The 25,343-nt window shown below is 47.6% G+C and overlaps 1 protein-coding gene across 1 annotated transcript in view; it reads left to right on the top strand.

Moving 5' to 3' along the window:
* The first annotated feature begins 14,618 nt into the window (after nucleotides 1-14,618).
* The window catches only part of TLE2 (TLE family member 2, transcriptional corepressor), a 39,898-nt gene continuing 29,173 nt past the window's right edge, over nucleotides 14,619-25,343 (top strand). The window contains exons 1-4 of the mRNA XM_081896005.1: nucleotides 14,619-15,267; nucleotides 18,080-18,165; nucleotides 21,468-21,531; nucleotides 22,965-23,009. Of these exons, the coding sequence (XP_081752131.1) occupies nucleotides 15,244-15,267; nucleotides 18,080-18,165; nucleotides 21,468-21,531; nucleotides 22,965-23,009 (219 nt within the window). The 5' untranslated portion in view covers nucleotides 14,619-15,243. The remainder of the gene's footprint in view (nucleotides 15,268-18,079; nucleotides 18,166-21,467; nucleotides 21,532-22,964; nucleotides 23,010-25,343) is intronic.

Genomic DNA, 25,343 nt, shown 5'->3' with positions numbered 1-25,343 from the left:
GAGGGACATCAATAATTGAGACGCCACTCAAGAGCTGTAAGGGAAAACAGGAGCTGGAAGGATAAGGTCGAAAGCCATTGCGGCTCTTTCTGGAGTGAGGCCCTCCACAAGGACGCAGGAAGAATCACGTCTGCAAAACAAGGATTTATTTGTTTTTGAACAGAACCGCAAAGACCTGCATCGCCAGCACGAAGATTTCAGGGCAGGTTCCAAGTCCCTTTGACTTCTCATGTATAGGGACGCGGGTGGCACTGTGGTCTAAACCACAGAGCCTAGGACTTGCCGGTCAGAAGGTCGGCAGTTCGAATCCCTGCAATGACGGGGTGAGCTCCCGTTGCTCGGTCCCCGCTCCTGCCCACCTAGCATTTCGAAAGCACGTCAAAGTGCAAGGAGATAAATAGGTACCACTCCAGCGGGAAGGGAAACGGTGTTTCCGTGCGCTGCTCTGGTTCGCCAGAAGCGGCTTAATCCTGCTGGCCACATGACCCGGAAGCTGTACGCCGGCTCCCTTGGCCAGTAAAGCGAGATGAGCGCCGCAACCCCAGAATCGGCCACGACTGGACCCAATGGTCAGGGGTCCCTTTACTTTACCTTTGACTTCTCATGATCTGGGCACTTTTGTTGATGCAGCCTAGAATTGCAGTAGTCTTTTTTTCTTTGCTGTTGATTCACAGAATCATACAAGAGCTGGATGGGACCCTGAAGGTCCTGTAGACCAACCCCTTACAATGCAAGAATCTCTGTCTTCGGAGGTTTTGAAGCACGACCATTTCCAAAGTCTAGCTCACAAGATGTGGGCAGTTGGGAGACAGCCAGGGACACATAGAGACTATTTTCATGCACCTTGACTTGTTTTCTCCAACAAACGCTAGGGGGGAAAGAGCTGCAGACCCATGAGCCAATTCGGCCCTCCCTTCCTCTCTATCCGGCCCTCAGAAGTCTCCCCAGGCTTCACACTTCAGTGGCTCTACTGTCTGAACAGAGGATAGACCCAGAAACTGCATTTAATCCAGAATGCGGCAGCTAGACTGGTGAGTGGGAGTGGCTGCCGGAACCACATAACACCGGTCCTGAGAGATCTGCATTGGCTCCCAGTATGTTTCCGAGTGCAATTCAAAGTGTTGGTGCTCACCTTTAAAGTCCTAAATGGCCCAGTATACCTGAAGGAGCGTCTCCACCTCCATCGTTCTGCCTGGACACTGAGATCCAGCTCCGAGGGCCTTCAGGCGATTCCCTCATTGAGAAAAGTGAGGTTACAAGGAACCAGGCAGAAGGTCCTCCCTTCAGATGTGAAGGAAATATCCTATCTTTAAATATGAGGATGAAAGAGGAGAGCGCAGAATATGGTTTGAAGCTCAACATTAAAAAAACTAAGATCATGGCCACTGGTCCCATCACCTCCTGGCAAATAGAAGGGGAAGAAATGGAGGCAGTGAGAGATTTTACTTTCTTTGGCTCCATGATCACTGCAAATGGTGACAGCAGTCATGAAATTAAAAGACGCCTGCTTCTTGGGAGGAAAGCAATGACAAACCTAGACAGCATCTTAAAAAGCAGAGACATCACCTTGCCAACAAAGGTCCCTATAGTTAAAGCTATGGTTTTCCCAGTAGTGATGTATGGAAGTGAGAGCTGGACCATAAAGAAGGCTGATTGCCGAAGAATGGATGCTTTTGAATTGTGGTGCTGGAGGAGACTCTTGAGAGTCCCATGGACTGCAAGAAGATCAAACCTCTCCATTCGGAAGGAAATCAGCCCTGAGTGCTCACTGGAAGGACAGATCCTGAAGCTGAGACTCCAAGACTTTGGCCACCTCATGAGAAGAGAAGACTCCCTGTTAAAGACCCTGATGTTGGGAAAGATGGAGGGCGCAAGGAGAAGGGGACAACAGAGGATGAGATGGTGGGACAGTGTTCTCGAAACGACTAACATGAGTTTGACCAAACTGCGGGAGGCAGTGGAAGACAGGAGGGCCTGGCGTGCTCTGGTCCAGGGGGTCACGAAGAGGCGGGCACAACTAAACAACAACAAGGCATGGAAGACACACAGCCCTTTCCAGACACACAGAGCAATAGCTTTTCCTTCCCACACCCATCTCCGATCCACAGCTGCCACACTTTTTTTTGGCAAAAACAGTAAATAGCGTGATTAATAAAAGATTAGGGCGAAATGCGATGTATTAAATATTTAGACGGCGCAGATGCCAGGGTAGGTGGCGAAGGCAAGTACATCTGGCTCCTGCAATATTTCAGGGGGTGGAGGGGTCCCACACGGCGTGTCGTCCCCCCTCAACACACCTTGCTCTCCTGATCGTTCCAGGAAACCAGCGAATTCATCTCTTTCAGGGGTGAGAAAAGCCTAAGTAAATATTCTTTTTTTCCAAATTTTTTAAATTGATTTTCCAATTTTTTATCAAACAAAAAAATAAATAAAAATACCAACCAACCAACAAACATTTATCCTAACTATAATGATTCCATTTTTTAAACAGTGTTAAATGGCTTCTTCAAATCCCCCTAGCTGAGTTTCCATATAGTCCATTGTAGCAGTTTTCCAAAACTATTTTCACATAAGATTTACTTGGTCAAATTACGTCTTTCTTTCTTTTCATTTTAACTTTAACATTTTACAACATCGCCTTTTTAAATCCTAGGCCTATTTGGTACTCACAAGTGATTCTATTTATGTTATCTTAACCATATTTAGCTAAATAATCTTTGAATTTCATCCATTCCTCCTGGTACTCCTCCTCCCTCTGGTCGCGGACTCTTCCGGTCAGGTCGGCTAGCTCCCAAAAACCCATCATCTGCCATTCCTCCACTGTTGGTACTTCTTGTAGTTTCCAATTAAGGAAATATACTTGGCCCTTGAGGGACACGGGTGGCGCTGTGGGTTAAACCACAGAGCCTAGGACTTGCTGATCAGAAGGTTAGCGGTTCGAATCCCCGCAATGACGGGGTGAGCTCCCGTTGCTCGGTCCCTGCTCCTGCCAACCTAGCAGTTCGAAAGCACGTCAAAGTGCAAGTAGATAAATAGGTACCGCTCCAGCAGGAAGGTAAACGCCGTTTCCGTGCGCTGCTCTGGTTCGCCAGAAGCAGCTTAGTCCTGCTGGCCACATGACCCGGAAGCTGTACGCTGGCTCCCTCGGCCAATAAAGCGAGATGAGCGCCGCAACCCCAGAGTCGGCCACGACTGGACCTAACGGTCAGGGGTCCCTTTACCTTTACCTTACTTGGCCCTAGTCTACCTTCCTTTGAACATAGCTCAAGCTGCTAGAGCGCTACACCTCTTCATCTCAGGGTTCAAGCCCCACACTGGGCAAATGATTCCTGTGTCACAAGGGGCTGGACTAGATGAAACATGGGGTCCCTTCTAACTCTGATTCTATGCCCATTTAGCATAGCCCCCTTGATGAGCAGGGAGGCGCACAGGGTCTCTGAGCATGCACAGAGTGCCCCCAGCCTTCCCAGAGCTTCTTCGCAGCCCTCCAATAATCACATTTGTAGCATTCAAAGGGACTCCCCTTTATAATATAAAGTCTGGATAATAAAATCCAAACGTTTTGGGGTTTGTTTTAAACCAAATTTTCAAGCAGATGGGAGTTTCCTCCAAACAGCAGGAAGATGTGCATGGTCTCTGAGCGCAGACAGAGTGCCCCCAGACTCCCCCAGGGAGAAGCGGAAGTCCTTTCCCTTTTCCCCTCCCTCCGTTGATGGAATTCTGACTATATACCGGGGTTGTTTTTTTCCTTTGTTCATTTTTAACCATCCTTTAAATTTTGGAACACTTGTTGTTGTTGTTGTTGTTTAGTCGTGTCCGCCTCTTCGTGACCCCCTGGACTAGAGCACGCCAGGCACTCCTGTCTTCCACAGCCTCACGCAGTTTGGTCAAACTCATGCTGGTCGCTTCGAGAACACTGTCCCACCATCTTGTCCTCCGTCGTCCCCTTTTCCTTGTGCCCTCCATCTTTCCCAACATCAGGGTCTTTTCCAGGGAGTCTTCTCTTCTCCTGAGGTGGCCAAAGTCTTGGAGCCTCAGCTTCAGGATCTGTCCTTCCAGTGAGCACTCAGGGCTGATTTCCTTCAGAATGGAGAGGTTTGATCTTCTTGCAGTCCATGGGACTCTCAAGAGTCTCCTCCAGCACCAGAATTCAAAAGCATCCATTCTTCGGCGATCAGCCTTCTTTATGCTCCAGCTCTCACTTCCATACATCACTACTGGGAAAACCATTTGTTGTTTAGTCATTTAGTCGTGTCCGACTCTTCGTGACCCCCTGGACCAGAGCACGCCAGGCACTCCTGTCTTCCACTGCCTCCCGCAGTTGGGTCAAACTCATGCTGGTAGCTTCGAGAACACTGTCCCACCATCTCATGCTCCGTCGTCCCCTTCTCCTTGCACCCTCCATCTTTCCCAACATCAGGGTCTTTTCCAGGGAGTCTTCTCTTCTCATGAGGTGGCCAAAGTCTTGGAGCCTCGGCTTCAGGATCTGTCCTTCCAGTGAGCACTCAGGGCTGATTTCCTTCCAAATGGAGAGGTTGGATCTTCTTGCAGTCCATGGGACTCTCAAGAGTCTCCTCCAGCACCAGAATTCAAAAGCATCCATTCTTTGGCCATCAGCCTTCTTTATGGTCCAGCTCTCACTTCCACACATCACTACTGGGAAAACCATAGCTTTAACTATACGGACCTTTGTTGGCAAGGTGATGTCTCTGCTTTTTAAGATGCTGTCCAGGTTTGTCATTGCTTTCCTCCCAAGAAGCAGGCGTCTCTTAATTTAGTGGCTGCTACCACCATCTGCAGTGACCATGGAGCCCAAGAAGGTAAACAACAACACTTCAATATGAGTAGGAAAATGAGAATTATTTAGGGGTGGGGGAAAAAGCACTGGCCTTTTTGAAACCCTGGTTTCCCAGCTCCTAGCTCACTGGTCTTAAACCAGCCTCTTTAGAAAACCACTTTGCCTGTGCTCAGAGGCCGTGGCGTCCTTCCTCGTTTATCCTTCCCTGGCGTTTTTTCCCAAGGCGGAGGAGGCTTTTGGTACGGGGAAAGGGGGAGATGGAGAGGAGAGGAAGCGAAGCAGATTTTATTTTATTTTTTATGGTTGTTGTTTTTTATTGGATGGCGGCCTTTTGCTGATGGCGGGCGCTGGGGAGGTTTGGCTCCTGATCCTGGCTGCTCTTGGAGCTGGAGAAAAGAGAGAGAGGGAGAGAGAGAGAGAGAGAGAGAGAGAGAGAGGAACCATCCTTTCTCTCCCTCTCTGCCTGCCTGCCTGCCTCTCCTGCTAATGTTTGATTGATAGCCAGCATAAAACCTTGCCAGGGTTAGATCAATGGGGTGCAATTATAGCAGCCAACCACTCAGGAGCGGGGAAGGCCGAGGACCCCACGTTACTTTGATTGACAGCGCAGGGAGGGGGGGAGGAGGAAGAAGGGGAGGGAGGGAGAGAGAAGCGCGCGGGGGGGGGTTAGCTATGCGCGCAAGGGCTTCTGGGAAATGTAGTCCACTGCTACTGCTGGTACCTTGCTAGCGCATCCAGTCTCCTTGCTCATCATTAATCGTCTGGCTATCTTGGGGTGGTTTAACCAGCTTCAACCCCCGCATGGGCATAGCCAGGCTTTTTGTTAGTGGGGGCAGAACCTCAGTTAAGTATTTTATTCCTTTAATTTTTTTAAGGAAAAAACAAACCCGTTTATTCTATCATGAGAGGTTTTTAATTTGTTGATGATGTACAAACTGCACCTATGTGATATCTTTGAACGTGTGCAGAAATCATTGGCGTAAGTACTGTACTGCACTCTCTGAATTATTTTTTGAAACTTGTTTTGTGTATGCAATCTCAGCTGGTACAGGTAGGTAGCTAGATTTTTTAAAAACAAAAACAACCCTGTCAAATCTGTATTCCCCGCTCCCTGCCCATCCATGGATTGCAGAATGCCTGTACCAAACTCTGCTTGGCAAAAAAAAAACTTAAGTATTTTATTGATTTTTATTGATTTGGGGCCACTACAACCATAACACACACCCCTCCAAAAAAAAACCCTGCTAGTTGCCTGATGGAATGAGTTTCTGCTCTCCTTATTTAGAGACACATTTTGGGTGCCCCTGTTTTTTGCTTACTTTAGAAGGAGGGGGCAGCTTTTTCAGCCCAAGGGGCCGCATTTGCCCCCGAACAGGCTCCTGGGGGCCGCACGAGGAATATGGCCCCCTTGGAAAGGAATGCAGCCCTGTAAAAAGCTTTTATACCCACCCCTGTTTTAACCGTACCTGGGTAATTCCAAACCTTTAGGCAACAGGTAAGACACTATACAGTACCACTAAAACCCCACAAAGCTTTTACAGGTTTAATACATTTTAAAGAAACCTAGCCCTAAGTCTATCTCTTCTCTTTCCTGTCGATCTTTCCTCTCCCGTTTTTCGTCCGTCTGGCAAAAACCGAGCCCCATAGGATCTGCAAAATGTGGGGATCCGAATTTCCGCCTGCAAAAACGATGGTTATTACAACTGGTTTATTCATCGCCCCTCTAAACAAGGACGCTTGCGTATAAGAGATTTAGAAACGATTGAAGTCAATATTTGGGGCCGTGTGTTACCCACAGGCTGTCTGTCGGGTCGTATATGCAAGATAACGGGCCGTTTTGTTTATAGTGAAATCAAATTTATTACGGGAGGAAAAGCAAAGCAAAGAAAAAAACAACAACAACTTGAAACAAACAACAAACTCCAACAAATCTATATAAAACAAGACTCATTTATTCTGCAGGGAGCAAAAATACATTTAACTGTTTCCAGAAGGTGTATATTAGGTACCTGTCGTATTTTGATGGGGTGCTATTCCACAAAAAGGGGTAGCTGCACTGAAATCTCTGCTCCGACTGACTGCAAAACGGGCTTCTGAGATTTTTGGAGGTTGCAGGCGAGACAGTGACCTGTTGGCTGTGCAAAAGGTAAGGTGTTCCCCCGGGAAGCCACATTTGGCGAGAATGCCACCAGATCCCATCATTCCGGTCCCGGGTACAACTAGAAATATTTGAAAGAATTAAACCCCTCTTCCGGGCTTCACTACGACGGTTATTGTGGATGGTGTTAAGTTGTGGGTGAACACATCAGACGACACAGCGATTCTTCAAACAGCTCTTCTTTATTCACAGGCCAGGACAGAACTGAACTGAAGGGTTCAGTCAGCCTGCTTATATAGAGCTCCAGTACAACGTAACTGTAACAACTTTCTAAAACTATCCAATCACTGAACGTCACTTTCGATCCCTTATTTGCCTAACTATCTACAGTATTCCCCTGCTGGCCCAGGGTAAGAACTTCAGTACATACCAGATGGACCATATGAAAGAGTGTCACTCTGAAAGATGCGAATGTTCAGGATATCAGCAATGGAAAGTCTTTGTGGACTTAGAGATTTGGCTATTGTGTTTGCTTTGTATATGGTCTGATGCAACACCCTGTTGCCACACTTTTGGGCTAGTATTTTTTTATTTTATTTTTATGACCCAAGGTTTTAATTTGGCACCGCTTTCGTTGCCCTCCGGGTGGCAAGAGTTTGCCAACGTCCGGGAAGCATCACGCAACAACTCAGAAATTGGAACAAGGTGTGGACAGTCCAGTTACAACCCAGAAGAATTAGTTTCCTTGCTTTCCCTATTCCAGGAAGCTTTTAACGTTCGACGTTTTGTTTTTAAACCTCTTTACATTTTGTTGGAAGCCCCTGTAGCTGGAACAACCCAGTGCGGGTCTAAGAAATAAATCCTTGTTGTTTGGTATTTATGGTACGAGGTTGTTCATAACGTTGACATAGGATTTTGATTTTTATTTAAAAGAAACCCGGTCACCCAGCTGTGTAGGTCCAACTCCTTGAAAGGGCGAGATTTGAGGCTGGCGGATCTTTCAATCTCTACTTGCGGAAGCAAATCCGGTTGAGTCCATCGGACGAGTCTCATCTTCCTCTGTTATTCCAGAGAACAGGACTGGGACAAACTGGGTGGAAATGGTAAGCGAAGTGGGACAGATTTTGGCTAAATTTCAGAAGCACCCTAAGGGTATGAGCAGACAGGGCAGGCCAGTAGGGCACTCTCTACCTTTGCAGAAGTTATATAAGCAAAGGTGAGGCAGCCCATCCGCCAGGGGCGTCTCAGTCGTGTCTCGAACTCGTCTCTTTGCCATTTCACGTCGCCCATGGGCGTGCCACTGAATTGCAGTCGAGGGCCCGGGGCAGAAAATGAATTTGGTGGTACAGTGGTACCTCAGGTTACAGATGCTTCAGGTTACAGACCCAGAAATAGTGCTTCAGGTTAAGAACTTTGCTTCAGGATGAGAACAGAAATTGTGCTCCGGTGGCGCGGCAGCAGTGGGAGGCCCCATTAGCTAAAGTGGTGCTTCAGGTTAAGAATAGTTTCAGGTTAAGAGCGGACCTCGGAACGAATTAAGTACTTAACCCGAGGTACCACTGTGAATTATGGTGCTGGAGGAGACTCTTGAGAGTCCCATGGACTGCAAGAAGATCAAACCTCTCCATTCGGAAGGAAATCAGCCCTGAGTGCTCACTGGAAGGACAGATCCTGAAGCTGAGGCTCCAAGACTTTGGCCACCTCATGGGAAGAGAAGACTCCCTGGAAAAGTCCCTGATGCTGGGAAAGATGGAGGGCACAAGGAGAAGGGGACGACGGAGGACGAGATGGTGGGACAGTGTTGTCGAAGCTACCAGCATGAGTTTGACCAAACTGCGGGAGGCAGTGGAAGACAGGAGGGCCTGGCGTGCTCTGGTCCAGGGGGTCACGAAGAGGCGGACATGACTAAACGACTAAACAACAACAAAAAAGGCTGTCAACGGGGAGCGGACCCTGTCTGACCTCAGCTAGAAGGGATCTTCACACAATCGGGCCCACCCTACTGAACTCACATGCAAGCACAGATATGAGGAATCAGCTTAAAGCAGTGCAGACCAGCGCTTCTCCAACTAATGTGTGCTTAGACTGTGGAACTCCCTGCCACAAGGATATGACGGCCACCAACCTTTAGGAGAAGGAACTGGCAAATTTGTGGGCTCTGCCACCCTGCCTCCATGGCCAGGCAGAGGCCAGGATGCTTCTGAAAACCAGTTGGCAGAAACCACAGGAAGGGAGAGCTGCTCTCGCACTCGGGTCCCGCTTTAGGGTTTCTCGCAGACCTCTGGTCGGCCGCTGTGAGAAAAAGAGGAGGCCGGGCTTTTTGGGGTGCTGCAGGTTTTTATTGTGTTCTTATCGGATGGAGCAGCAATTCCACATGGAATGAAACACAGAAGTGCAAGCTGGAACATAGCTGTCAACCGTCCCTTATTTGGTGGGAAACTCCCTTATCCCAGCGCCGTGCCCCGCTGCTGTCCCTTATTGATGATGTCCCTTAAATTCCCCGGGTTTCAAAGGAAGCAGCTCCTCTCCCTCCCTCCCTGCCGGCCAGAGAGGAGGGAGGCTCCAACTGTGTTGCTTGGCTGCGTTGCTCACCCAATAAGGAGTCAAAGAACGACTGGGGGTGGAGCTTGCATGCCTTGTGCCAATCAAATCGGCCGCCTTGCCTGGGGACTCGCCTTTGCTCAGCGCTTCCCAGCGGAGAGGTGACGGTGGTTTTCCTTGCTGCATCCCCTTTGCCGGGTTGCTGCGCTGTGGGAACCACCGCTTGAGGCTTCGTTTGGCTGCTGGCTGGGCTTTCTGCCTTTGGCTCGGAGGGGCTCAGAAGTTGAACATACCTGTGCCTGAAAAATCCCTTATTTTGGCTGCTTATCCCTTATTTTCGAGGCTGCTGGTCCCTTATTTTCAAATCTGTAAGTTGACAACTATGAGTTGCATGCAAATTGACAAGCTCTGTGACCTCTAAAAATGACAGGGCGGTTTGCTCAGACATACAGTAAAAGGAATGTAAGGAACAAGCTTCAAATAGCCGTTGCCCTGCCCTTATACTCCCAATATATTTCTATTTTTACTTTAAAATAATACAGTAATAAGAACCGTAATTTTTACAGCTCACGTACTCCTGAGGAAACAGGCATAAGGTTGCAAATATAAAACTATAAGATTACGACAGGACTGGGGTTTCTTTCAAACGCTGCCTCTGCAGAGACAGACTTGATTTTAAAGGCATTTTTTAAACAATAAATATTTTTGCGAAACAAAATAAATGCAAGTAGGGAAAATGGTGGTTTGTTATCCATCCTTTGTGTTACCATCGTTTCCAACCATCCCTCTAATAATATATAAAGTTATAACTTGTTTCCGTGTAAAAGGTCTGCATTTGCAAAAAAAAATGAATTTTTTTGCTGGTTTTTGCACTGGGAGGATGAAGAGACTACAACACCCAGAATGCAACGCGGGACAACCCTCCCCAGAACACTCACCCCGCCCTTCTCCCAGTCGTTTAAGCATCCTGCCTCTCTCCCTCCTGATTAGTCTCCCCAAGCTCTGACGTCATAGACCCATGTGGGATCCCGCTTCGCTGATTGGCTACCTCGCCCGCCCCGCTGCAGCCAATCAGCGGAAGCCTACAGTAGCAGAAGCTCAGAAAGGCAATTTAAGGTGGAACGGAATTTCCCCTTTCCACTTACACAGCGCTATTTTAATAAAAAGTATCTCCTGTAATACTGTGTATATAAATATATATGTTTAAATAAACTCTTTGCAGACGTTGTGTGGGACAACACTGGGGTTTTATTTCTTTGTTTCGTGAAATGTATACCCCTCTTGATTGTGAAAATAAATAAGGCACTTTACCAAAGAAAAAGATAAAGCAATAAAATCATCACTAAGGAAAAATGGACAGCAATAATTTAAGACACCCAGAAAGTTAAAATAGCAATAGTCTGAGTTACTGTATGATGTGGGATTACAAGAGTCTCTGCCCCAATCAGCTTACAAAACCAGCTCCTTCTTTTCAACGCGTGGACTTAAAAATATCCCGAAAATATTCTTCCCACTAACCAAAGAAGAGCACAAAGCCTTTCTCAGTCTTTCAAAGCCTTCAAGATGCATAGATGCTGCTGTCCAGTTGAATGTTCAGGGGAGACAAGAGAAAGTTAGTCTGTGGAACTCTCTCCCACTGGAGGGAGTGCTGACAGCCAACTTGGGGGCTTGGATTCAGAAGAGGATTAGGCAAAATCATTGCGGACATGTCTTTCGGTGGCCACAAGCCACAATGGCTCCGCTCTGCTTCCATGGTCAGAGACAACAATACTTCTGAATTCATGTGGCCGGAAAATTGCTCTTGGGCTCAGATCCTGGGTCCAAGGGGAATCTAGTCAGCCTCTGTGAGACAAGGCATGCTGAATTAAATAGGCTGTCGGCTCGATCCCAGCAAGTTCTTCTGCTCTTAAGTGTTCAAATAAGTTAGTCACGGTGTAAAGGTAAAGGGGCTCCTGACCATTAGGTCCAGTCGTGGCCAACTCTGGGGTTGCGGCACTCATCTCACTTTAGTGGCCGAGGGAGCCGGCGTTCAGCTTCCGGGTCATGTGGCCAGCAGGACTAAGCCGCTTCTGGCGAACCAGAGCAGCGCACGGAAATGCTGTTTACCTTCCCGCCAGAGCGGTATCTATTTATCTACTTGCACTTTGACGTGCTTTTTAACTGCTAGGTTGGCAGGAGCAGAGACCGAGCAACGGGAGCTCACCGCATCGCAGGGATTCGAACCGCCGACCTTCTGATCGGCAAGTCCTAGGCTCTGTGGTTTAACCCACAGCGCCACCCGCATCCCTAGTCCCGGTGTACATACCATCAAATCAATTACAATCTTTTTTTAAAACAACAACAACAATTCCTAAGGATTCGTATTAACCACAGGGGTCTAAACTTTAGAATCTAAAGTACCGTATTTTTCGCTCTATAAGACTCACTTTTTCCCTCCTAAAAAGTAAGGGGAAATGTGTGTGCGTCTTATGGAGCGAATGCAGGCTGCACAGCTATCCCAGAAGCCAGAACAGCAAGAGGGATTGCTGCTTTCACTGCGCAGCGATTCCTCTTGCTGTTCTGGCTTCTGAGATTCAGAATATTTTTTTTCTTGTTTTCCTCCTCCAAAAACTAGGTGCGTCTTGTGGTCTGGTGCATCTTATACAGCGAAAAATATGGTAAAATGCTCTCAAGTTAGGCTGCCCTCCTCTCACAGCCTGCTTTCAAAGCGAGCGGCTTCCTAAAAATAAGCCTGGGAAATGTAGCTTGCCCCCTTCACAGGGCCTGCAATGCTCAGCCCCCCAAGCGAACTACAGTTCTCACAAGCCTTGGCCGTGTGCTTTGAATGAATGGTGTGTAAGGAATAGAACTGTAGTTCTGGAAAAGACCACGAGGGCCGGATCTAGCCCAACCAACCCTTTGCAAGGCAGGTAACTTTTGCCCAACGCGGGATTCGAACTCACAACCGTGGGACAGAGAGTTTCATGCTCTACCGACTGAGCTATCCCAGCAGTCCTCATTGCTTCTTGTTATAAGCCAGTTCCCGCAATGAAAGACAGACTAAATCGGAGCCCGAAACTGCTCAGAAGTTTCCAGCAGGTGTTTACTCCTGTATTGCAGCAAGATTGAGATTTTGCAGGAGGACTTGCAGCTCCAAAACAGCGAGCCGCTTTTTAGTCAGCTGGCCTTCAAGAAACCGCTGTTCCTTTACAAGAAGAGCTTGCAGGATTAGGCCAATGGCCTGTCTACCTATTGCAGGGGTCAACAAACTTTTTCAGCAGGGGGCCGGTCCACTGTCCCTCAGACCTTGTGGGGGGCCGGACTATATTTTGGAAAAAAATAATAATGAACGAATTCCTATGCCCCACAAATAACCCAGAGATGCATTTTAAATCAAAGGACACATTCTACTCATGTAAAAACATGCTGATTCCCGGAACGTCCGCGGGCCGGATTGAGAAGGCGATTGGGCCACATCCGGCCCCCGGGCCTTACTTTGCCTCCCCTTGGTCTATAAGATGCCCCCATGTATAAGATGACCCTGATGGGAGGGCGTTCCACAGGGCGGGCGCCACCACCAAGAAGGCCCTCTGCCTGGTTGCCTGTAACCTCACTTCTCGCCGGGAGGGAACTGCCAGAAGGCCCTCGGAGCTGGACCTTGGTGTCTGGGCTGGACGATGGGGGTGGAGACACTCCTTCAGGCATGCAGGTTATATCCAAAGACAGGTGTGAGATGCTGAAGAAGGAGAAATAATAGTGTGGGTGCCAGACTCCCCTAAATTCCTAGTTCCAGTAGGTGTTAGAATTTAATCAAGGCTTGGGGAGTTAAACTGCATGCCAGACTCCTAATCCCTGTTCAGGAGATCATCTGGGAGATGGGCCATTAGGAGAACAAAGGAAAGGTAATGGGTCATTAAGAAAACCAAGGAGAGGAGGCTGTGTGCTACAGGAAAATGGGTGGGACCCCTCCTCCATCTCTGAGTTAGTTAGAGAACATGTACTATAGTTTAGCATTGAGAGTTGGCTGCGATGCGGCCCAGAGGTTGCAGGCTGTTAAAGGCGGCAAGCTGGAGAGAGGGCCAGAGGACAGCTGATTTCTGTTTGAACCCGAAGCCCCAGCTATGAGGGGGAGAGGTTGCAAGCTGTTAAAGTTGGTAAGCTAGAGAGAGTGTGCCGGCGCACGATGGCTGGGTTCTGTTTGAACCCGAGGCTCCGGCTGTAGGAGAAAATAGTTGCATAAATGAGTCGATAAACCATGGATCCTTACAATGGGCTGTTGTACGTCTGTTAATTTCCTGGATATTTTTTTTTTTGAGATTTTGCAAAGAAAGCTCAACAACCTTTGCGTCCGGATTTCCCCTTTTTGACAGACGGCAACCCTACCTTATGACACTCAGTCACGACTCATTCCCAAAAGGAAACAAGAGGTCTCCTGGAGTCCGGCACCGCTCGGAAATTGGAGAGGTGGGCAAAAATTGTTGTTGTTGTTGAGTCGTTTAGTTGTGTCCGACTCTTCGTGACCCCGTGGCCCAGAGCACGCCAGGCACTCCCGTCTTCCACTGCCTCCCGCAGTTTGGTCAAACTCATGCTGGTAGCTTCGAGAACACTGTCCCACCATCTCGTCCTCCGTCGTCCCCTTCTCCTTGTGCCCTCCATCTTTCCCAACATCAGGGTCTTTTCCAGGGAGTCTTCTCTTCTCCTGAGATGGCCAAAGTCTTGGAGCCTCAGCTTCAGGATCTGTCCTTCCAGTGAGCACTCAGGGCTGATTTCCTTCCGAATGGAGAGGTTGGATCTTCTTGCAGTCCATGGGACTCTCAAGAGTCTCCTCCAGCACCAGAATTCAAAAGCATTCATTCTTCGGCAATCAGCCTTCTTTATGGTCCAGCTCTCACTTCCATACATCACTACTGGGAAAACCAGAGCTTTAACTATGCAGACCTTTGTTGGCAAGGTGATGTCTCTGCTTTTTAAGATGCTGTCTAGGTTTGTCATTGCTTTTCTCCCAAGGAGCAGGCGTCTTTGAATTTTGCGGGGGGAAATACACAAGAGCAATTCTGGATCATGCCAGTGTCCTGTGGTCACCTGGGAAGCCAGCAAACAGCATCCGACCACGAGAGCAACACCCTCCCCTCCTGCGGTCCTCAGCTCTAACCACTAGCCGCTACTGCCTCCCTTCCAGAAAGCGTGATAAGCCGCAGCGGTTTGGAGGCTCGTCGTTCTTCGGTTTGGAAGATCCACCTTAAGCTTCGCGTTTGAAAGATCATCTTCCCCTGGGCTCGCAATCGCAGCTCCTTTTGCAGACAGGGACTGCTGTTGAAATCCGGCCAGATTTTCGCCTGACCTTCTGTTTGCGCTCTCCCTCTCCAGCTCCCTTCCCTCCACGCACCCCACCCCGGCCAGCCGGGCTCCCACCCCCGACAAACCCCCCAAAAACATCTCCTCCCTTTTCTTTCCAGCAATTCCACAAAATCTCCTTTTGCTCCCACCCCACTGAGTCTCCTGACCCACACATTCCAATGGGGGGGAAATTTCCTCCTCTGCTACTTCCAGCCTTCGCAAAGGAAATACTGTTTTTTTGGCACGGTTTTCTTTTAAGGGATATAATTCTTTTTAATTGATTCAAAGGAAAAAAAAAACAACAACAACCCTCTACTTAGATCTGTGGAGCTTCGAAACGGGGGGGGGGGAGTTTTTTCTCTCTCCTCCCCACCTTTTGCTTTTCGAGTTATTTCCCCCCTGGATAATCTGAAAGAAGAAAAAAAAGGAGTCTCTCCTTTTTCCTCGGGTGGGTTTTTGGGGTTTTTTGGAGGGGGGGTTATCCCCCAGGATGTATCCACAAGGACGGCATGCTGTAAGTATCAATATTTGGGGTGTTGGTTTTTTTTTTGGGGGGGGTCGTTGTTTGAAGGAACATGCCAAAATGTGGTGAGAAATCTGGGGGAATGATTCAAAGCAATAGCTTTGGCGAAAGAATCTGGGTTTGTGTGTGTGCGCGTTTTTTTGGAGGGGGGGAGGAGAAGGGGGTTTAAACTGTGCCAGGATTTTAAACCTTTGCAGGTTAAAAAACAGGTAGACCCTCCCCGTGCAACCCTAGGCATATTTACTCAGAAGTAAGTCTGTGTTGAAGGGGGCTCCTCGCTCAGGAAACCTGTGCAGAAACCTTGGTTTGAGAAGATGAATTAGCCCTTGAAATCCTATTGCTTCTCTGATATACTGGATAGCAGAGGCAGGTCTGCCTCCCAACCCATAATTATGGATTAATATTGTGCTTAGAGTGTTGCTGTTGTGTCTTTTTGCACGGTATATTTTTCTCCATTGGGGTCCTCACCAAAGGAATTAGGGATGTTTCAAGATGCAGTTTAAAATGCAAAAAAAGAGGGGGGAAACCTAGCGTTGTTTGGGGGACAGGGTCTGGCGACAAACTGAATGCGTGCCGCTAGCTGCAAAGAGCGGCAATTCACTCAGGGGTGCAACAGGGAACCTCGCTTCCAGGTAGGCATTCCTGCTGCCTCATTTGCTTCAGCGGGGGTTCCTTGATCCAGGCGCGCCTGGTTGTGGCCGAATTAGCTTCTCTCTGCCCAAGGCTGGTTGGCAGGAACGGGGACTCGCCAAGAGAAGCGGCAGGCAGCCTCTCCCGAGGGCAGCTACTAAGGCCGAGTCTGTGCTGTGGGCCCAGATCAGATCAACTCACGGGCACAGAAATAAGTTGACCCGAAATGAACTTCCTGGGTTTTGTTCTTATGATGCGTTTGGCTTTTCTTAATCTTGCAATCTGCTCCAAGATCTTAATAATAAATAGTGCAGAGTGGAACCCGCATCTCTCAAGTCTTAGCCCGACGCTCTAACCACTGCACAACCGCTGCCTCTTTGTCCGAAAGAGAGATGTTTTGGAATCTATCTATCTCTCTCTCACACACAAATTGCGGGGTCTTCCTGCACTACATAACTTTTGGGCACCGTTAACTTTTTCGGACATGGTTTTCCAGCTGCCAAGGGGATGGCACTCTTACCATGCTCAGGAGACCCTGCTCAGGGGCAGGTCTTCTCCACAGGTGTCTCCCTGGGAATGGCTTGAGGGGAAGGCAGCAAAACTGGTCGGGCTTTCAATACCCAAAGGGGTTTCTGCAACCCCCTCCAAGCCCGTGAACAAGTTGCAGATTTCGGTTAAGCGTTAGGAAAAGGTTATTTGGCAAGGGGGTCCATACCCTAGAGAGGTGGGGTCCATTCCTCGCTGGAGGAGTTGAAGGAGACTACAAGCTGTCAGGGAACTGTGAGCTTTTGGCGTTTCCTCCCTTGACCCGGGTTTGGGGTTGGACTAGATGACCCCTAAGGACCCTCTTCCCACTTTTACGAGCCCGCTGATATTTCAGAAGCGTCTCCGAGGCTTCTTCCTCAAACATGAGGAAGGAACCAGGGTGGAAGTCGTGGGTCCCCAGCAAACTAATGTGCTGAGGAGGGAGAGAGCAAGATCTGGAAACCAAGCTGGATGAGGAACAGTCGAAGGAGCTAAGAGTACGTATAGCCTGAAGACTGAGAGGAGATAGGATAAAGGTAAAGGTAAAGGGACGCCTGACCATTAGGTCCAGTCGCGGCTAACTCTGGGGTTGCGGCGCTCATCTCGCTTTATTGACCGAGGGAGCTGTCATACAGCTTCCGGGTCATGTGGCCAGCAGGGCTAAGCCACTTCTGGCGAACCAGAGCAGCACACGGAAACGCCATTTACCTTCCCGCCGGAGCGGTACCTATTGATCTACTTGCACTTTGACGTGCTTTCGAACTGCTAGGTGGGCAGGAGCAGGGACCGAGCAACGGGAGCTCACCCCGTCGTCGCGGGGATTCGAACCGCCGACCTTCTGATCTGCAAGCCCTAGGCTCTGTGGTTTAACCCACAGTGCCACCCACATCCCTTCAAATATCTTCAGCGCTGTCGCGTAGAAGATGGAGGCAGCTTGGTTCCTCTCACTCCAGGGGGTCAGACTTGAACCACTGGGTTCAAGTTGATGGCAAGGAGATTCTGGCTGAACATCAGGAACAACTTTGGGTGGTAAGAGTTGTTCAGCTGTGGAACGGACTCTCACAGACGCTGGTTGGTGGTTACTAAGCAGAGGTTGGGTTGCTGTCTGTCAGTGATTCTTTAGCTGATATTCCTGGGGGTTGGACTTAGATTACTGTTTGCCACACAGTGGTACTTTGGTTCTCAAACTTAATCTGCTCCGGAAGTCCGTTCCAAAACCAAAGCGTTCCAAAACCAAGGCGCGCTTTCCCATAGAAAGTAATGCAAAACAGATTAACCCGTTCCAGACTTTTAAAAACAACCCCCGAAACAGCAACGGAACATGAATTTTGCTATCGAACGAGACTGTTGATCCATAAAATAAAAGCGATAAACTATGTATAATAATAATAATAATAATAATAATAATAATAATAATAATAATAAATAATTTATACCCTGCCCATCTGGCTGAGTTTTCCCAGCCCAGACGTGTCCAGGATAAACCCGGACTTATGGCAGCTCAAGAATAGATGGTCCATGATTCTGTGATTCCAGAGAGCATATCTTGTCTAAATGCAAGGCGATGGGGATAGTTTCTAACCCGGCGTTATTTGATCATTCTTTTCTCCCTGCATCGTTCCTGCTCTTTTGCTCCCCTCCTGCAAAGTCCGGACAGCCCTTCAAGTTCTCGGTTTTGGAAATCTGCGACCGGATAAAGGAAGAGTTCCAGTTCCTGCAGGCTCAATATCACAGGTATTTGCCAGGGAAGGAAAGGAAAAAAGAGGGATGGCCTCAAACTGTGCCGGCTAAAGTAGAGCTTCAGAGTTCAGGGGCAGTCTACCTCTGAATACAACCTTTCATTTCTGAAGGGCACCCCCCGACATCGCTCAGTTCCAGTCTTTGGTTTCTCCAATAATGCTGTTTTCTGCATGTTACAGAGTTGTATAGATCCTCAAACTGTTTAGCTGATTATTATCAGTAAAAAAAATTGTGAATGTTTATTCAAAACCTGCCAAGGAGTCCAGTTCGCTTTGTTGCGTCTTCAGATACTTTGCGAAAGGTTCCCATTCATCCTTAAAGTCACAGTTATCCTCGTCCCGTAGCTTATATGTCAATTTTGCCAGTTCTGCATAGTCTATCAATTTTTCTTGCCATGATTCTTTAGTTGGGATTTCTTCAGTCTTCCATCCTTTTTTCCAGGTTAAGGTTTTCTCGCTGCCTTGAACTTTGAGACAGAAAGGCAGCATTCTGAATCTCCATTTATTTTCTAAATTTATGTCCCAGTTTTCCTCCAGGGATATGTGGTTATTCCACCCGGTTTTACCTCCCAAAGACCCTGAGATATAGGTTAGAACTGGTCATCCCAGGACTGACTTTTGACCCAAACATAGCAGTTTCTCAATCTTTTGCCGCAGCTTGGATCAGGCCACAACCCAGCGGGTTAAACTGAGAGACGGCATCTAGCCCACTGAGCTTTGTGGCTGAGTGGGAGGATTTGAACCCAAGTCCCAGTCCAACGCTCTAACCCAGTGGTACCCAACATGGGTCCTAGCACCCCCTGGAGGCAGATTACCTGGGAGGCGCTAAGAGTCGGGTTTGTGTGTGTAAATACCGTATTTTTTGCTCTATAAGACTCCCTTTTTCCCTCCTAAAAAGTAAGAGGAAATGTGTGTGCGTCTTAAGGAGCGAATGCAGGCTGCGCAGCTATCCCGAGAGCCAGAACAGCAAGAGGAATTGCTGATTTCACTGCGCAGCGATCCCTCTTGCTGTTCTGGTTTCTGAGATTCAGAATATTTCTTTTCTTGTTTTCCTCCTCCAAAAACTAGGTGCGTCTTGTGGTCTGGTGCGTCTTATAGAGCGAAAAATATGGTAACCACCCGACTTTGTAAATCTAGTATCGCTGACTCCAGTTCATCCATTTTGCCCAATTAATTAAACCGAATAGTTTTAATTGAACTTTGAATAAATGTGCAATTAATTGCCAGGGATTTGAATTTTGTCGTGTTATTATCTGCCTTCGTGAAAACCGCTGTTCCGGATAACAGGGCACTGGGGGATACTAGGGAACCGGGGGTGAGTTTATGGAAACCAGGGCAGGTGGTGGCCTCAAATAAAATTGGGGACTGCTGCTCCAACCACTAGGCTGCAGAGGCGAAGTAGGCGGGGTCTGCAGCAAAATGTTGCAGCACGTCCTCGTCTCCTAGAGCGTATGTGTCTTCAGAGTTCCGGCCAGCCGCACCGCTTTCCGTGATACGGAGACATAAGTGTTTTGTTTTTCCTTTTCAAAAGGCACTCAGGATCCCATGACTATGGAGAAAAGCTTGTTGCCACTGAGATCATGCATATATAATCTCCCCAAGCTCTCATTTTTATTTTTCGTTGTTCCACAAGCTCCCTGCCCTTGTTGGAGATTAGAGGGACTGCAAGAGGCATTTTCTCGTCTCCCCGTGTGTTCCTTTCATTTCTCTCTCCCCTCCCCGGTCCCCCCCATATTCCCCTCCTCTTCTCACCGTCCCTCCACCGTGTCTAAATTTCCCATCTGAAATGTTAAGGAAGGATGTAACTTTCTTTATGTAACCTGAAACTGTTCTTAACCTGAAGCACCACTTTAGCTAATGGGGCCTCCTGCTGCCGCCGCGCCGCCAGAGCACGATTTCTGTTCTCACCCTGAAGCAAAGTTCTTAACCTGAAGCACTATTTCTGGGTTAGCGGAGTCTGTAACCTGAAGTGTATGTAACCTGAAGCGTCTGTAACCCGAGGTACCACTGTATATGTAAACTGCTAAAGATGAGGTAAAATGAAAATCAGATAGGGGGGACTTGGGGAAGCCCACCTAACAATGTTTAGGAAAAAATAAGGATAAGACAAGTATTTGTTTTTTTCTGTTTGTGTTGTTTAGTTGTGTTATAAAATGAATAAAAAATTTGGGGGTGGGGAGAAGAAGGATAGATGAAGAGGCAAGTGGTGTGCATTGGAACTACAGTGGTACCTCGGGTTACATACGCTTCAGGCTACAGACTCTGCTAACCCAGAAATATATATCATTTGCCTGATAATAAATGCTGGAAATGTAAAGAGACAGAAAGTACATTCTTTCACCTTTGGTGGACGTGCCCAAGGATTAAGGCTTTCTGGGAGATGATCTATAATGAAATGAAAAAGGTATTTAAATATACCTTTCTGAAGAAACCAGAGGCCTTTCTCCTGGGCATGGTCGGCCAATTGGTGCTAAAGAAAGATAGAACTTTCTTCATGTACGCCACAACAGCAGCACGAATACTCATTGCAAAGTACTGGAAGACACAGGATCTACTCACTCTGGAAGAATGGCAGATGAAGATGATAGACTATATGGGACTAGCAGAAATGACCAGCAGAATCCGAGACCAGGGAGAAGAGTCGGTGGAGGAAGATTGGAAGAAATTTAAAGATTATTTACAGAAACATTACAAAATTAATGAATGTTAAGATGATGACGGAATGAAACTAAGTGGTTTTAGCAGCAATGTTAAAAGGGAATATGTAAAAAACGGATTGTTAACAGGTGAAAATGTAAAGCTATAATATATTAAGATAAAGAACTAAGATAAAAACAAAGAGGGAAAGGATTTGCTGACATAACCATTTGAACTGGAATACAAAAAGGGAGGTGTGAGGAGGTCAGGGAAATAAGCGAATGAAAGGCAAGACAGGGAAAGATGGGTTTATTTTTAATGGTTTTTATTTTTTCTGTATTTTGTATCGTTTGTTTCTTTTTTTCTATTGTTTTTTGTTTGTTTTTTGTAACTCTTTTTGAAACACTAATAAATATCATTTTTAGATGGGCAATTACCCTGAAAAAAAAATAAAAATAAATTTCCCATCTCCACGGGGAGGAAATGTCAAAAACATCACTTGGGTCTCAAACCCAGCATTGAGAACCACAGTCATTTTGCATGCGGTCTTTGGTTGTTTTGGGGGGCAACTTGGGGGCCGGGGAGGGAGGGCCTCCGCCCCCCCCCACAAAAAAAAACACACAGTGGGGAGGTTGCAAATAACCCTCTCTTTTTCCGCAGCTTGAAGTTGGAATGTGAGAAACTGGCTAGCGAGAAGACAGAAATGCAGAGGCATTATGTGATGGTAATTGTTGCTGTTTGTTTGTTTGTTTGTTTATGTTTGTTTGTTTGTTTATGTCTGTCTGTCTCGGAACGTTGCAGCCCAGAGTGGCTGGGTATAAATATATTATTATTATTATTATTATTATTATTATTATTATTATTATTATTACAATCATACCTCAGGTTACAGAAGCTTCAGGTTGCATTTTTTCAGGTTACGGACTGCTGAAACCCAGAAGTACCGGAACGGGTTACTTCCAGGTTTCGGCGGTCGCGCATGCGCATAAGCGCTAAATCGCATTTTGCGCATGCGCAGAATCGCAGAATCGCAACCGTGCATGTGCAGACGCACCACTGCGGGTTGCGGACACTGCAGGTTGCGAACGTGCACCCCGCACGGATCATGTTCACAACCCGAGCGTCCACTGTATTATTATTATTATTATTATTCTTACTGTGGCTGCAAACCTGGTTTGGTTAGCTCATATGATTGTATCACAACAGACCAGACCTAGAGATGCATATAAGCCTTGAATCTGCAGGGATGTGGTCTTTACAAAAATTGCCTGTCTTTGTTTTTTTTTTTAACCCAAGTTTCTAGACTTATTAAACCGAAGTTTCTAGACACCTCTCTCCCACTTTTGGCTGAGCAGGGATAGGCTCTCATCTCTGAACATTGGAAGCTAGAATGAATTATCTATTACGTCTTCCTCCCTCCCTCCCTCCCTCCCTCCCTCCCTCCCTCCCTCCCTCATCTTACTTTTCCTTCCTCCCTTCATCTTTCCCTCCCTTCATCTTTCCCTCCCTCCCTCCCTCCCTCCCTTCTTTCTCATCTTTCTTTTCCTTCCTTCCTTCCTTCCTTCCTTCCTTCCTTCCTTCCTTCCTTCCTTCCTTCCTTCCTTCCTTCCTTCCTTCCTTCCTCTTTCTTTCCTTCCTCCCACTCCCTCCCCTCCCCTCTCCTTTCCTTTCCTTTCCTTCCCTTCCCTTCCCTTCCCTTCCCTTCCCTTCCCTTTCCCTCCCTCCCTCCCTCCCTCCCTCCCTCCCTTCTCATCTTTCTTTTCCTTCCTTCCTTCCTTCCTCCCTCCCTCCCTCCCTCCCTCTCTTTCCTTCCTTCCTTCCTTCCTTCCTTCCTTCCTTCCTTCCTTCCTTCCTTCCTTCCTTCCTTCCTTCCTTCCTTCTTTCCTTCCTTCCTTCCCCTTCCTTCCTTCCTTCCTCCCTCCCTTCCTTATTTTCTTTATTTCTTTCATTCTTTCCTTCATTCCTTCCTTATTTTCTTTCCTTCCTTCCTTTCTTCCTTCCTTCCTTCCTTCCTTCCTTCCTTCCTTCCTTCCTTCCTTCCTTCCTTCCTCTTTCTTTCCTCCCTCCCTCCCTCCCTCCATTTTTCTTTCCTTCCTTCCTTCCTTCCTTCCTCCCTCCCTCCCAACCTTACCGGTATTTGTTCTTGATCTGTTTCAGTATTACGAGATGTCTTACGGCTTGAACATCGAGATGCATAAGCAGGTATGTGACTTTCGGGTTCATCTGGAGGTGGAGGTGGGAACTGTACACTCCTAGGGGCAGAGACCTCTGATTTATTTATTTAATGGCGTCACACACAGAGAGACAGATGTTTCAGACGCTGTTTTCCGACTAGCGGTGAGGACTGAGGGCTTGAGAGGAAACAAGGGAGACGCTGGGTTTCAAAGACCTCCAAATGGGGCTGTCATCATTGATATTTGATATGCATCCTACGGAAAATGACACGAGGCGGGGAGGGAAGCCACACATTTATTTTCTGGCGTAACAGATTTCCTTCTGGGGGTGTCGCATCACCTTTCCTTCCTCTGCGACCCCTCAAGCGAGGGATTTGCATGCTCAGGAGCACTCTTGCCTATAGCATGCCCTCGCTTATTCTGGAGAGGTGGCCCCGGGCATTTTTTAAAAACATGAATCCAGAGACTAAGCCCTGAATTTAAATTACATCCTTACGTCACCTCCAGCTGCTTTGGAATAAAACTCCATTCAGCCCCAGTCAGCACATGAGGTAAATTAAAATCACATTAAAGAGCCCCTCCACACTGGTGTCGTTGCATTGCAATCTGCATTTTATTTTATTTTATTTTTTAATTTAATTTAATTTAATTTAATATTTAATATTTTATAGTTTATAGTTTATAGTTTATATATTTTATTTTATTTTATTTTGCATTGCATGGCATTGCAATTATATCCCACTTTTTCCACCACGTGCTTCAAAATGGTTCTCCCCCTTTCCTCATTTGAGCCTCACAACGACCCTGTAAGGAAGGTTACACTGAGGGAAAGCAGGGGTCCTCCCAAGCACTTCTTGCAGCTGTGGAGGAAAGCAGGGTGGTGTTAACCACCGGGAGATGCATTGTTTAAAAGCGATACAAAGCGATGTCTCGGGATAGACCAGGTGCAGTCTGCCTGACCTAACCACTTTTAGCTTGGGCTCCATGATCACTGCAGATGGTGACAGCAGCCACAAAATTAAAAGACGCCTGCATCTTGGGAGAAAAGCAATGACAAACCTAGACAGCATCTTAAAAAGCAGAGACATCATCTTGCTGACAAAGGTCCGTATAGTTCAAGCTATGGTTTCCCCAGTAGTGATGTATGGAAGTGAGAGCTGGACCATCAAGAAGACTGATCGCCGAAGAATGGATGCTTTTGAATTCTGGTGCTGGAGGAGACTCTTGAGAGTCCCATGGACAGCAAGAAGATCCAACCTCTCCATTCTGAAGGAAATCAGCCCTGAGTGCTCACTGGAAGGACAGATCCTGAAGCTGAGGCTCCAAGACTTTGGCCACCTCAGGAGAAGAGAAGACTCCCTGGAAAAGACTCTGATGTTGGGAAAGATTGAGAGCACAAGGAGAAGGGGACGACAGAGGACGAGATGGTGGGACAGTGTTCTCGAAGCAACCAGCATGAGTTTGACCAAACTGCGGGAGGCAGTGGAAGACAGGAGGGCCTGGCGTGCTCTGGTCCAGGGGGTCATGAAGAGGCGGACACGACTAAACGACTAAACAACAACAACCGCTTTTAGCATGCAGAGATAGCTAACGTTCTTGGTTTCTTTCCAGCAAGGAAGAGGCGGGGAGGGGAAATATTAAGGCACAGAAATCTTCCAGGCCTCTGTATTCTGTGTGTTGATCCATCAGAAGAAGCCAGAAGTCTCTCTCTCTCTCTCTCTCTCTCTGGTTTCCCCAGATCTCCCCGCCCCACTTGTAATTTGCTTCCTGTCTCTGAGTTTATCAATCCAGGGCATCATGGGGGGGGGGGGGGTTGGGAGCGGCTGCCCGGGAGAACAAGCTTGGCAAGGCGCCCGGGGGAAGTGGCAAGGCTGCCAGCCGTCCTGTGTGTTCATTTGTTTGGGAGATGACAGGGAGCCTCGGAGCGAGAGTCACTTGTTTGCTTGTTGCTTCCTGGCCAATACAGTGGTACCTCAGGTTACATACGCTTCAGGGTGCAGACTCCGTTAACCCAGAAATAGTACCTCGGGTTAAGTACTTTGCTTCAGGATGAGAACAGAAATCGTGCTCCGGCGGCGCGGCAGCAGCGGGAGGCCCCATTAGCTAAATGGGGTTAAGAACAGTTTCAGGTTAAGAACAGGTTAAGAACAGTTTCAGGTTAAGAACAGACCTCCAGAACGAATTAAGAACTTAACCCAAGGTACCACTGTATATTTTCCCCCCTTCTTCTCCTTGCAAATCTAGAGATGTTAGGAGGCAAGCTGTTTTTGCTGCAGCCGCAACTGGCATCCATCAGGGATGGTGGGGCTGGAGAAAACCACAGGCAGGGCAACGTGTTGTTGTTTTTTAATATTCTATTCTT

This window comes from Podarcis melisellensis (assembly GCF_964234715.1).
Source record: "Podarcis melisellensis genome assembly, chromosome: 18".
NCBI classification, from domain to species: Eukaryota; Metazoa; Chordata; class Lepidosauria; order Squamata; family Lacertidae; genus Podarcis; species Podarcis melisellensis.
Note: the sequence above shows the minus strand (reverse complement) of the source record. Positions and strands in the feature narration are given on the sequence as shown.